A 15,397-nucleotide genomic window follows, 5' to 3' on the forward strand; every position below is an offset into this window, starting at 1 on the left:
AGTCACACATTATTATTATAAGCGAAATGTTGTGGAGTTTATAATGATTCATATGTAGATCAACACTAAGTTTATAGCCTCAAAAATTCCTAAACTTTTTTTTATGATAAACTATTTCATACTATTCAGAAAAATATGTTTAAGAGTGGAATACAATTTTTAAAAAAAGTTTCAAATGTGGCCAGGGATATAATAAGAAGGCTTAGTAGATTAAGTAGACCTCTAAAACTCAGATAAATGCCAGGTCGGTGTGGCAGCCTGCCTGCAATTTCAGCTTTCGAAGGTGGAGCTTGGGAACCATTGGGGCAAGCTGGCTAGAGAGATACAGATGACTTTTAGGTTTTTAGTCTATGGAATTAAATCTATAGCCTGTTATTTGTTGATCTAAGAATTAAGAGAATACCATAGATTTGGGGGAAGATACCATAGATTTGATACAGATAAATTACATTGTGATATAAAGGGGGAGAAGCAACATGGTCACATGACTCTAGGGCTGAGAAAAGAGGTTTGTGTCGAAAACGTAATTATTTTGAGTTATTTAAGGATGGCCATAAATGAGACTGGATGAAAGCTTAAGAAAATTCGCTGAATTAAAAAGGTCTAGGAGTGCTGAAGTACTCGGGAGGCAGAGGTAGTCTAATCTCTGTAGGTTCCAGCTAGCCTGGTCTACAGAGTTCCAGGACAGCCAAGGCTTTAATACAAAGAATCCTTGTCTCAGAAAAAAACAAAACAAAACAAAACAAAGAAAGAAGGGTCAATGAGTAAGCCAGACAAAGAAGGAGAAGGCTTAAAGGAGAAACAATAACAACAACAACTAAATGACTAAAGAGATTACAGAGGGGAAAAATTAAGAAGAATCTTGCTCACAAGGGCCAGAACAAAAAGATTTAACAAACAAACAAATAAACAAACAAATCAACCAAGCATGGTGGCACACTTCTGTATTTTCAGGTTCTCATGAGGCTAGGATAGGATCCTTTGAATACTAGAATTTTTAGATTAATTTTAGCAATGTAATAAGAATTTAAAAACTGTAAAATCAGAATTCTAGGCTAGAGAGATTGATTAATGGTTAAAAACCCTGCTGAGCAAGTGTGAAGGCCCTAGTTTGGGACCCCAGAACCCAACGAATACCAGGTGGTGCGACCACTGCATCTAAACCCAGTGCTTTGGAAGTCAGAGACAGTGTATACCACCGTAAGTTTCACAGCTTAGTTGTAATGGTGAGATATGAGTTCAATGGAGACTCTGATTCAATGAATAGGGTAGACAGATCTTCCAGTTCCTGTGGAAGATTCCTGATATCAACTTCAGGCTTCATATACACATTTAAGTACACACATAAATACCCCACACATGTATGCTCATACATACACAGGTCAAGAAAAAAAGAAATTTGCAGGTAGTTCCACATCTGAAATCTATATAGTGCTAGTAATGTAGTTCAGATGATAGTGCTTGAACAGCATGCATGGAGTCCTGGGTTCAGGCCAACATCACATAAACAGTAATAATCAGAACTTGAGAGATGATGACAGAAGAATCAGAAGTTGAAGACTGGCTACTTTGGGTATTCAAAGACAATCTGAGCTATAAGAGACTCTAGCTCAAACAAGCAAGACCTTTACGTAATCTCTTATTATTTTCATGGTCACCCAGGAATTTTTTCATATAGGAAACAACAACAACAAGAAAAAAAAAACCATTTTACTAAATGCACAGGATTTATGGTAAAAATTTGGCAATAACCTCCAGTACTGGTCTTTGAAATGCTAAAAAGCAGAATGCCTTAACCAACACAAATGATCATTGTCCAGATCAGGCACATGTGGTAGTGATGTCACCAGGGTTTCTTGTTTGTTTGTCAGTCATCAGTTTGACAGCACAGAAAAGAAACACCAATCACCACGAATACTCAGTACTTTCATTCCATGAGTCAATCCTGCACTCCACTTTGGTTTTGATTACAGAGAACTACTTCTAATAACTGTGCAAAACAAAAGGGAAATGTAAAAATATTCAAAATAAAAAACGTGAGAGGACATTAATTTATATAATTTAAAACCCCCTTTTAACAATGCACATAACTTCATTTTGGAAGTTTACATCAATAAAAGAATTTTTACACATTTTCTAGAATAAGAGTAAAGAGACATTTTGTCATTACCACAGTGGAAGGAATGCACAGTGACTGGTGAATGTATAGTACTCTACAGAGGAAGAATTAGTAAAACAGATTTGTTCTTCCATTTATCTCGGCTGTTTCCAAGAATTTCTCAGGGTTGAAAATAAATATTTCAGTGTTGATAGAGCCAGTATAGTAATGGAAGACTGGTGCGGGACAATTGTATTCTGTTAATTATATTTTAAATAAACACTGATTTACCAGTAGCCAGGCAGGAAGTATAGGTGAGACAACCAGACAGGAAGTAGTGGCGGGACAACACGAACAGGAGAATTCTGGGAAGGAAGAAGCCCATTTCCTTCTGAGTCCTGTCCAGACACCCAAGAAGCAGGATGTGATCTTCCCCGCTGAAAAGGTTACTGAGCCATGTGGCTAACATATACTAGAATAATGGGCTTATATAAGCTATAAGAGCTAATACAAAGCCTGAGCTAATGGGCCAATCAGTTTGTACCTTATGGAGACCTCTGTGTGATTTTCTTTGGGGCTTACCGGGTGTGGGAACTGGGCAGGACAGAAATACCAGCCCTCATGTTACAGAAGATACTAAAAAAAAAACCAATGTTTTAAAGAGTCAATTGCAAGGTTTAAAATGTAACTAACAAACTTATAATTAAAGTATAGCTGTTAAAGTAAATTTTCATAATAATATACTAGAAATTTCTTTTATGGTATGATATTCTTTTGGCCTTCATAGTAACTAAATATTGATCTCAACTCTAAACCACAAGGCATTTGGCCCAAATGGAAAGAAAGCTAATGTGCTTCCAACAAAGTATTTACCATAAAAGTCTGTTTAAGTGACTGCTAATTTAATTCTGTAATGGAGAAATGAATAATTTCAATCCCTTGTGCTCATTACTTTTAGATAAGAATATCATTTACTTAAATGAGTGAGTATATGTCATAAGTTATAAACTACTGTAAATAGTACTTGCATAAGACATACTAAAGAAATTCATAGCTTATAGACAGAAAATAAAAAATTCTAAGGCAACAACTGTAATACAAATACAGAGAAAGTTACAGACTCTATAAGTACTAAATACTTTACATAGAAATTGGAGAAAAAGGAAATTTCAATTTTATGTAAGACTCACCAGGACTGGAGATGGGATAGTGGTCAAAAGTGGAGGTATAGGAAATACTTTCTTCAGACTTTCTTACAGCCCCAAATTAGACTTTTTTTTTTTTTTGGAAGAGTCATCTTTTGTAGTATAGATGAAGGAGAAATATCTTTAATATTCATGCTCATAGTAAAAAAGCATCTTTAAGAGTCATACCTACATATATGCCTTTAGGGTAACACCTCATAAGGTCAGGGGGAACAAAGAATGCAGGATTCAAAAGCATACATAAGTAAGTCATTATAAATGAATTTGCTGTGGCTAAAAGTTACCAAGAATCAGAGATGCTTGCATACAAAAAATAAAAATTTTCATAGGCAAAATAGGCATTGCTAATTTCCATTATGAAAGTTAGTACAACAGAATTTGTTTTGATTGTATATGAATACACCTGAGAACCAATGTTAACAAATAAAGATTCAGGAGTTGCTCAGTCGGCTGGGCAGGAGGCATACATGCAAAAAGTGAGGCATTAAGTACATACTCCTATTTTCCCAGCTGGGGTAGACAGTGAAGGATTATCCCTGAACAGGAAAACTAGCCAAATGTTAACTCCAAGGTCACAATGAATACTGTGGAGAACAATTAAAAAAAAAAAAACCTGATGTCAATTTCTGTGGTTGCAGGCACACAGACAAGAACGCAAACACACACACGCACACGCACACATACACACACACACACGCACACGCACACACACACATCAAAATCATACTCTTCAGACAGGAAATTCATCTAGTCATTAGCCAATTTTAAGGGATTTTTTTAAAATCTTGAAATAAAACCATTAGTGAACAACAAGGAAAAAGAAAATAATATAGTAAAGATTAAAGATTGGTGTTTAATTTTAACAAGGTTGAAGTTCTTGAGTTCTCTTTAACCGAATCTTTTCTGCTATCAAATGGGAAGCAGATTTTTAGATAAGAAGCTACTAAATAATGATCTTATTTCCTTTTCAAAGTTTGATTTGAAAAGTTCAATATGCTATAATTAGAGAAAGTTCCTAATTGTCTTCCTATCATTGTAACAAAGTTTGTATAAGAAGACAATCTCAATAGAACCACAGGCATCAATTATTTCCCATTCTGCAAGTTACACAGGAGGAGGGGAATTATTAACAGGAATGATAAAGCTGTACTTGCATTTGGTAACACAAAGAAAAGCTTATAAATGAGATGTCTCATTAGTTTGAGCAGATGGATCAAAATTAAAGGCTGAATCGCCAACTTTTAATTTCCCAGTTGCCAAGAAGAGCTTGAAGTCTTGCAGAGTAGGAATGCTGACAATCAACGGGAACAGGTTCTCTCCATCTGTCAGCACACATGCCCGAGTGGAACACAACTGCCTCCTACCGTCGTCAATGCTTTTAGGACAAAGCTACACATAAAGTCGATTAAGTACATGAATGCACATGTTTAGATGACCGGGGTACTGAAACTCATAGAATAGCATGGACGGAGAGTATCAGCATGGCTTCCAAACATGGGACTTCTCTATTCTAATTTACTCCAAATGGAATTTTTTAAGAGGAAAATGTAATGTCTTTGCTACCTTTTTAAAACTGACTCCATTTCAAACTTTTTTAATACTGACCTGAAAAATAACTCCTCTAAAAATAAAATCAAAACATTCAGAGAACACACACCAGGGGAAATTCAGGATACAGACAACCTCATGGAAAGCAAACAAATAAAGGCAAGTGCATTCGCTGGACCTTTTTTTTTGTTGTTGTTGACCTATTTAGTTGTTGCTGTTGTTTTAAGCTAGAATAACAAAGCCATAAGATAGACCCAAGAAATGTCAATTAGATATTTCAGACTAGAAAAGACTGCTTTATATATTTACTACTCCTGAATACTAACGGATAAGTTATATTTAAAGGGAAGAAACAGAATTAAAGTTTAGATGTGTTCTAACAAAGAAAGGCATAACCATAGAATATGTAGCTGGCTGTTCATAGTATGTGCTCGTGTGATGTTAGATCTGTCAGAGCTCCAGTAGCAAATCTTACTATCTATGTACCTAGTCAGCACTGATCCATAAGGAAAAAGACACGTGTATAATTTATTATGCTTATATGCATAATAATATTTAGGGAGAAATCCTTTTAGAAAAAAATCATATAGAATTAGACTTTTCAATTAGAAGTGAGTGGACTACTATAAAGATCTAATGGTTTATTCACTTTTTAGATAAGTCAAATGTTAAACTACACATTCTTCATCTTTCTCACACAGATATACACAATCTCATGTACTTAAAATAAACATTTGGAACTTAATACAAAGGCAGTTGATTACAGCAGAGAAACTAACTTCAACTTTAATCATGGGCGAAAAATGCAATTGTGAACCTCTACTGAAGAGGTAGTTTCCCGACTTTCTGAATATAGCATAACAGCATAGTTAAGGTGTATCTTAAGATGATTTAATAAGGAATAAAGAACCTTCGAGGACTAAAAGCCCATGGAAAAAAATTTCTAGGCAAGTCTCAGTATCAAAAACTAAAATGACAAACCAAATATTATAATGGAATCAATAAAGGAATGCTGAACTTACAAAAATTGGTAACTCTAGTTTCCAAAATAAAAACTCAATGGCATCTTGTTTTCCAAATACCCCTGGTGCAACTGTCAATGTTAGTCATTCAGCAGAATGCTACCACATCTCAAGCTAAAATGATCACAGATTAATTTAGTACACAAGATAAATGGACAAATGCTTTTAATAGATGGATACAGGTATAGATTTGCTTTGAGCACTTTCCTCATAGGTATTCTGACACCACAGGAAACACAAGGAAGTGAAAAGAGTGGATCTCTTGAGTTAGGTTACAAAAGAACTTAATAGCATTATTAGCTGTATTATAACTGTTTTAATGTAAGAACCTACAAATCTACCCAGGGTTTGTCTGCAGTATGAAGGCACTGGTTTAGGCTTTGTAATACTACCAACACTAAAGGCAAATGTCAACTAGTGGGGAAAGAATCAAACATTCCTATTTCCAATCTTACCCATACCACTAAGAACATGCTGTTTATGAGGACGAGGACAAGAAAATTCATCACAATTGAACTGCACTCATGACAAAGTTCATGAAGATAACAACGCATCCTTTACAGCCAACCTTTCTAGGTAAAACCTATCCTACTAGAACAAAAATCTGAAAGAACACTGCACGAAACACTCTAAAACCAATACTGAGATTTAAGATTGTTAGGCAGAACATACATTTTAATGTTATTAATTCTATTTATGATTCTTTCATATTTTTGAACAATGAAAAATACAATAAAGTAATAGGATCAGGAAAAATTATTGGGAATTTAAAATCATGGGATGTCTTTAAAAAGAACAAAGAAGGGGCTGGAGAAATAGCTCAGAGGCTAAGAGCACTGGTTGCTCTTCCAAAGGTCCCGAGTTCAATTCCCAGCAACCACAAAGTGGCTCACAACCATCTGTAACCATGTTATTTTAAATGGAAGTCTTGAAAACCTCTTGATTCTGGTATTTTTCGTGGTGGGTGTCTAAAATCAGGTTTGCAAGGATGTCAAGGATGGCCTGCGTCAATTATCTGGCCAGTAAGTGCTACGATATAAAAGGAAACAATATTTGATTTCTTTTAATTTTAGGGTAACAGTATGTTCTAGCTTTATCTCTGTTGCTCTGATATAAGCAACTTGGAGAGGAAAGGGTTTATCTGCAAAGCTTAGGTTTCCAGATGATGGGCCATCACTGAGAAAAGTTAAATCACGAACTAAGGCAGAAACCATGGGGGAAAACTGTTTACTCTCTGGCCTGCTCATTAGCTCATGTTTATTGTATATTCCACAGTAATATATTTACAATTTACCTCTATTATCTAAAAAAATCTTTAAGCCTTTTTATTTAAAATGGATTCTACCATATATTGATGAAGATTGTGTGTGTGTGTGTGTGTGTGTGTGTGTGTGTGTGTGTTGGAAGAACAGCAAAACATAATTAAAAGCCCATATATAAAATTTTACCAATGCACAGTTCAAAATAGATGTAGACACAGAAAATCCAATACATCAAATGACAAGAGCACAACCAATATATTACTTTTTTGAACAGGACTTTATTTCGCCTGTCAACTATACATAACAGAATATACTTAAGAAGATGCTGAGAGAATTTAGTAAATGTAAAACAATGTTATCATTTTTAGGGATTACTTAAGAGCTAGAAAAAGTATTAATTTAAAATAATCGGATTCTTGATTTTCCAAGAATTAAAAGTAGTATTGATAAACTTAAAATTTTCAAATAGAGAGCTGAGGATGCAGTTCAGTTGATGAAGTGATTTGTCTAACACTCACTTGACTATGGGTTAGATGCCCAGGAATGGTGACACCATGCCCGTGATTCATCAGTATTTGGGAGTGATAGGCAAGGAGGATCAGAAATGAAATGATATCTTTGGCTACATGAGACCTTGTCTCAAAAACAATACAAAAAATAGGACAGTAAATAAAAATAAATAAGGAACAAGGACTCTCAAACAGACTAAGATTAAAAAAGCAAGTAAGCATTCTTAAGACCAACAGCATTCTATTAACAGAAAAATAAATGTTGAAAACCTTTGTTTAAAAAGATAACATATCTCAAGGGTGTTCACTATGTGGCACTTATCTTTGTTCTCAGATCCAAGTGAGTTTGACTTTTTTCATATAAAGCAGCTGTAATATAATTCAGCCTTGGGTAAAAGGATTCTTTTGTACACAAAAAATATATTTTCATTTTGCAACAGACTAAGACTACTGGAGAAAACTATAACCAATCAAAATGATAAGTTGTGGATCCCAGTTCCAAAAGATACATCTACAAAACATTCCAGTCCCTAAGGCTCAGGGAATATGGCAGAAGAGGGGCTGAAAGATTATAAAAGCTTACTGGAATAACAACAACAAAAAAATAGGCAAAAGTTAATTTTTATAGAATATCATTCCACATTTTCTTCAAAGAATTTTGGGACAATTGAGACTCTTTCTCTTTCCATGCCCCCCTCCATGGATCTCAGCAGCTCAAACACAATAGTGATGTGGTCTAACATGTAACCATACAGAAGAATGAAACTGCTCAACTTCTAAACACAACTAAACAATACACAATCTATTAAATACATTTCAAATATACCTCATGAAAATAATGATAACAATAACTACTAATTACTACTAATAATATTACTACTAATAATAGTAATAATAATAAAATAAGAAGTTTAATATATAAAATTATTAATTTGAAATGAGCTTTGAGAGGTTTGTGCTTTTAAAAAAATTAAAAGTAACAAATGTAAACCAAACTTTTTCTTAAATATTAATAAAAAAGGAAACAAAATATCATGACCTATCAACATTAGGATATCAATAGCACTTAATATTTATATAGCTCATATGTTACCCGTTAGACTAAACAATTAAGAAATAAATCTTAACCTCAGAATTCAGGAAAACTTTTAAGTGAAGATGGAAAAATCTACAGTTTTTCATTTAGCATTTTCTAGAAATAATATAAACTCAGTGTACCTGGTGTCCAGCCTTTACTTGTTTCCAAACACTTTCATAGCATACTTCATCCATGTTGTTCAACTGTTGCATCTTAAAGATTTTAAAACATGAAAATTATGAAATGAGACAATGAAACACTTTCAAATTAAAAATGAAATTGCCAATTATATTACAAAAGCCTATCAAACTAATTAAAACACAGAACCAACAAATGAAATATAAGTATCTAATATAAAACAAACCAAATAAAGTAAAAAGTACAAATAAAGTGCCTCAGCCACAGTTTGAGAGTACCAAGGATGCTGAGGTTTGAAAAGTCAGTGCCCTTGGGGTGATACACCAGCTAGATACAAAAATGTTAGGATACATTTTAAAGTTAGTGTTTTGGAGTGATAGCCAGCTAGCTACAGAAATGCTAGAATACATTTGCAGGTGATATACCAGCTAGCTATAGAAATGCTAGGATACATTTTGGGATGCCAAAGCAGCTAACTATAGGAATACTAGAATACATTTTAAAGTTAGTTGTCTTTGGGGTGACATACCAGCTAACTATAGAAATACTAGAGCACATTTTAGGGGTGAAACACCAGCTAGCTATAGAAACGCTAGGACACATTTTGGGGTGATATACCATCTAGCTATAAAAACACTTGAATACATTTAGGGTGAAACACCAGCTAGCTATAGAAACACTAGGATACATTTTGGGGCAACATATCAGCTAGCTATTAAAACACCAGGATTGATTTTTGGGGGATACACCAGCTAGCTATATAAATACTAGGACACATTTCAACATTTTCTGCTTTCTCTAAAGAATCTCATTCTTCAGGCTAATTTTTTTCTCATTCCATAAACTATACAGTTTTCTGAAAATTGAAAGAACACAGGTTTTATGACAACGAATATCCTAAGGAAAGAAATTGCCTCGCTGTTTTTGTGGTGTAAAACACTAAAACATGGGAAACTTATGACTGACAAGCTGCAGCTAAGCAGGACGAGATGATCACAGTGTAAATAGTCTCACCAGTGACTTGGAAAGCAAATCTAACTTTTCCTATCCCCAAGCTAAATCTAAATGTTTTCAGTGTACTCTGGATTGGGTTCAATTCATTGCAAATACCATCTTACTATTTCTGATATTCCTGAATAACAACTGGATCATATCTTGAGTTTCTAAATGAAATTCCAGTAGCTGGTTATAAAATACCTTAACAATACCCTGGTGAAATCTTCATTCTAGCCAACAGTGTATTTCATATTAATATAAAACTAATAAGTTTTATTAATATAAATCTGTTAACTATAATTTACCACTCATACTCCAATGTGTAAATTCTTTAATTACCAAATTTCCGAAACTTTAAAACAATCAGATCACTTGTTCATCCAACATGTGTTTTATGAGTATACTGCTGGCAAAATGCTATGAAAATCACTTTGAATTTAATTAACTTTAAGTGATTTACCAATCTGAGTGAAATAATTGAAAGAAAATAAGACTTTAGGGGGCTTTCATGCATTTGAGATATTTTAAAAATATCTCTGTGACTACAATTTGCTATAATTTAAGCTGGAAGTCTAGAAAAATCTGGAAACATGTCTCTTTATCTGAATGACACTGTGAAATGAGCGAAATAAAAAACCGTATATTTAAGAAATGATGCAAAAACAAATAGCAAGTATTTATAGTAGCCCAAATCACTTGAAGTAATTGATGAAAGTTAAATATGCATGTCACAGTTATTATCACAATATATTCTCTTTTTCCCTATGAATCCAAAAAGGATCCCTACAATTAAAAAGATAGCTCACTGAGATTTTCTTTGGCACAGGTCTAAAAACATGATGTGTGTGCATTTGTATTGTATATGCACATATAATCTGAGGTTGGCGCCAGGTATTTTCCTAGATTATTCTCTACTAGCTTGAAATCAGAGCTCACCATGTGCTAGTATAGCTGGTCAGCTTGTTTGGGGTAACACCAGTTTTCTGCCTCCTGCGTAACTGGATTATAGCAGGAGACCAGGCTCATCTGGCATTTTATGTGGGTGTTAGATACTAGCTTACAGCAAGCTCTTTAGTCACTAAGCCATATGTCGAGCCCTAACAGCTTACCTTTACACCATGTAGAACATTATTTGCTGACATATAAAAAACTGAGTATTAGACTCAGAGAGATCGCTTAGTCATTAAGATTATGGAATGTTCTTGTTGAGGACCCAACTTTGCTTTTCAGCACCAATATCAGCAATGCTATAACTGCAGCTTAAGGGTGATCCAACAATCCTGGCCTCATCAGGCTTGGGCACTCACATGAGCATAATTAAACATTATAAAAAGCATTTACTGAGTATTCTTCCAACATTCCAATAGTACTAGGCAAAAATGACTATTTAAAGAATAAATTTGCATTTAGAAAACTTAATGTAATTGATGAAAGGCCAAGTATGACCAAATATTATACAATTTCAATCAGTTCTCTTTTAGAAAAGAGGTCAAAATGACTGTGAATATTCTCCTAAAGCTATTTCTTCTAAGAAGGAATACAAATTGAACAGAATAATTTGAAGTTTTACTCATATTGCTATGAACGTGTACTAAGCATACTAATAGTACAAAAGGCATATGGTGGCACCATTAAAGGAAAGGCTGCTTTTAATGACATTCACTATATAGAATGTCAGAAATATTTTTCATATACATAATTAATATGATAATTAAAACATTTTCTTTTTCTTTCTTGTGTGTGTGTGGGGGGTGGGTTTGGGGTGAGACAGGATTTCTCTGTAGCTTGGGAGCCTATCCTGGAATTAGTGCTTGTAGGTCAGGCTGGCTTGAACTCACAGAAATCCACCTCCTTATGCCTCCCAAGTGCTGGGATTAAAGGTGTGCACCACCACTGCCCGGCTTAAAACAACTTTCTTAAGCACAAATCTCTCCCACTGGTTCCTACCATGAAATTACTTTTCAATTACATCTGAAAGCCTTATTTCTTATTTTAAATGAACATTATATCAAAATATATATTACTGATTTAGTTTTTATTATTTACAATGTCCTTCAATGAAATAAAAATGACTGTGAAGCTTTTAACATGTTCAAAACGCTGTAAGCCACCATAAGATCCTTTCTGCACAAAGATTTCTACCACCAACACCGAGAAGTGTGCCTGATTTTGCTTGAAGTCAAATTGTATGTTATGAAAGTATCACTTGGTAATATTTAATCCCATTTAAGTATTCAACAGTAAGTCAACAAAAATATTTTTCAATTAAAAGTATAGCTATTAAAACAAGCTCTTACCTTATTTGCACTTTTAATGCCTAAAAATGTCTGTCCAAGAGGTACGGGTCGAAAACGGCCATCGAAGTAAAAAAGTCCAATGTAGGGGTTAACATGCAAAAATGTAGCAACATCGAGGTAGTTGGGTAAGGTTGCAGACAGTCCAAGAATTCTTATCATACTCTGTGTGGATTCAACCTGCATGGGCAATTCCAATTGGAAGTTATTTACTTAACCAAGATTCATGCAAATTAACCAAAAGGACTATCATGTATTCTATGCATATGAACTGCTAAAAGCTATAGTAGAGAAAATGGATGTGAGATCACAGGTCAACAGAGGGCCTTCTCATATGAAACTATAGAAATAATAGATGTAGGCCCTGGTTATGTGACTCAGTGGCAGAATACTTGCCTATTGTATTTGAATCCCCTACATATACATATACATACACATGCATACTTGCATGCACTGATCCTATTCTTTATCTACTATCATTAAAACTATAGAATAAACATTAAATAGCTTTGTACCGTGAGAAAATCCAATAAATTTCAAAAACTGGGCTGGAAATTTAATTCCCTGGTAGAGGGCTGACTTGATAGGTAACAATTGGTATTGCCTAAACAAATAAATAAAATTCCCCAAACTCAACATTTTTTAAAACGTCAAATTCTGATTGGATTATATTATTGCAATATGTGGAATGTGACAAAATCAAAGGATCAAAAAATATCCATATACTTGAAAACTAAGATATATCACTACACGGCTATGATGCTGTTATAAAAGTAAATGTTAATAAGTTTGTTCAGTTTTGGAGAGTCACTAAAATATGCAAAACAGGACATTGTGGGTAACTTCATGGTTCCAGAGCCATCTATGCTGGGTGACTGCATAATCCGTGGTAATTAGGGGATGCACGCCTGAGTAGGCACAGACCCACACCTGTAGAGACTATTTGAAGCATAAATCCGGATCAAATCAGGATTGAGCTGGGTGAAAATTGATGCACACACATACAGAGAAAGAAATATATAGGAATTTGGTTTCACTAAAGTAATCTTACATAAAACAGAAAAAAAAAACCAAATTCCAAACAATGGGAAGTATTCAAACCAGGTAATGAAACATTTATTGCTGAATACTACAAAACTTGTTCTGAGATTCTTCATCTGTAGTCCAGAAACCAGGGATTTAACTTTTTTGGGTGGGTTGGGGAAGTGCTGATACTAGAACCTAAGTCTTTTCACAGCTTCTATGATTACTTTTTCCAAACTTTTATGATTTCTATCCCATAAAGTTTAAGTTTGGACAGTATGTCTCCTCATTGGAAAAACTTAAGAAGTAATGTAAGTTTATGTTGTTAAGTACAATAATTTATAATTTCTTGCGCATCTGTCTTATCTCCCCATGATTCCACGTGTGCTGTGAATGTAGTTTCTAATCTACCACATAATTTCTGATGGGAACATAAACTACACTGAGCTGACATAGCTTCCTGCATCACTCACAGTGAAGAGTCAGGGTTACTTATGATGTGAAATACTGCCATCTTCTGGGAACTTCTAGTAATCGCAAGGAACAACGTGCATTTTAATATAAATAGTAATGAACACTACATTAGCACTTTGTGATTCAAAGTCACATGTGATTCAAAGTTACATTTATACCAAGGAAATTAAAATCTAGTGAAAAAATACAGAAGATAAAATATGAGTTGTCGCTAGTTGAATGATTATGATTGAAACATGCTAAAAACGTGCAAAGTGTGAGCAGAGGGAACACAGACAGCTTATAAAATTTACTATAAGAAACTCTTCATAAAGTAATATAAAAAAATCCACTCCTTTATTTTAGACACCTTGTTTCGGAATTTAGGAAACAGAATGGAAAATTTAAATATATGAGAAGTATGTGACACATTCAAAAGAACAGTATATTTCTAAGAAATATTTGCACAGTGATGAAAAATGTATAACTGGCTTTTAGAAGCCTTAATCACAAATAGGAAAAACCCACATTTTACCTCAAGTAAGTTTAAGGACACCTAGCATACAAGGCTAATGCACTGTAAAGAAATAGGGAAAAATAAAATAGCTTCAAGTGGCTAGAGTCCACAGTAGTTGACAGATTTTGCAGAAGTTAAAAGTGAGATGACCAGACTTTAATAATTTTTAGTATTTAGCTAAAACATCTAGAAGACCTTCTTCGGACTACAAAAGAAGAAAAGGTGAGAAACTATTGAAAAGTGGTAACATCAAAAGATGAAAATGGGAGTGTGAAATATGTTATATGTTCTCTAAAACAAGCTACATGCAGTTTTAAAAGAACACATGCTGCAGCATATACAGCCACAAGAAGGACTGACAGCAATCCCACTTCTCACTTCCTGATGCTGTGGGAAGCTACAGTAAGGCTAGTTAGTCCCCCTGTGAACACATAGCCACACCCCTTTAGCAAATGTGTAGATATCTGCTTGGTCTCTACAGCTCTAAAACTGCAAGAAAGCCTTTATCTGTGAAATGGTTTAGAATGATGGCCTGGACTTTCAAGGTGGCTCACCGCAAATAAATGGGGGCTATACGGATTCATATATCATGACTCCTCGGAAAAGACACCAATTCTCTAATATCAAGGCATAAAAAGAAAAAATTAGGCTCAAAATCATTCTTTTTAATGTAAAAGATCTTGAATGTAAAGCCTGGAGCAGAGAACAGGTGTTGGAGGAAGAGAGACTGTGGAGAGAGCAGCAGGTACAGACCTTTCATGTGTTCTGTGTCACAACCACATGCATCATTGAAGTTACTGTGAAACTCTATTAGAGAATGTCTGACTTTACAAATCATACTGAGTATTTAACTCTTTTTACTTTATATAGGTGTAGTAATGTGTGTACATTTATATGCTGACATGTTAAAATGTGACACATCATAAATACTCCTTCAATTCCATCCTCATTGTAAAACAAACAAACCCAACATATTTGAGCTTGTTGCAACTGCTGTCACAGACATGTGCCTCACTCTGTGCCATGTTAAAGCCAAAACATGTCCACAAACTTATTTTCTAAATTCATAGTACTTGGAAGTGTTTAGCTAGCACATAGTTAGAGTTTAATAAATCTGATTAAACAATGAATGAATGCAAATATGTATTGCACACTTTTCTTCCCATAAAATTAGTCTGTGTTTCAAAAACAGGACAGATTGTTGTTGCATGAAGAATGTAACATGGCCTTTGATTTGGACCTTGAGATTTCTGT

At 34.3% G+C, this 15,397-nt stretch overlaps 1 protein-coding gene across 1 annotated transcript in view; it reads right to left on the reverse strand.

The window, feature by feature from the left end:
* Nucleotides 1-15,397, reverse strand: part of Ascc3 (activating signal cointegrator 1 complex subunit 3) — a 315,331-nt gene that overhangs the window by 193,853 nt on the left and 106,081 nt on the right. The window contains exons 12-13 of the mRNA XM_005363511.2: nt 12,154-12,330; nt 8,863-8,934 (exon numbers count right to left, since the gene is read on the reverse strand). Of these exons, the coding sequence (XP_005363568.1) occupies nt 8,863-8,934; nt 12,154-12,330 (249 nt within the window). The remainder of the gene's footprint in view (nt 1-8,862; nt 8,935-12,153; nt 12,331-15,397) is intronic.

Source organism: Microtus ochrogaster, linkage group LG9 (assembly GCF_000317375.1).
Source record: "Microtus ochrogaster isolate Prairie Vole_2 linkage group LG9, MicOch1.0, whole genome shotgun sequence".
Taxonomy (NCBI): Eukaryota; Metazoa; Chordata; class Mammalia; order Rodentia; family Cricetidae; genus Microtus; species Microtus ochrogaster.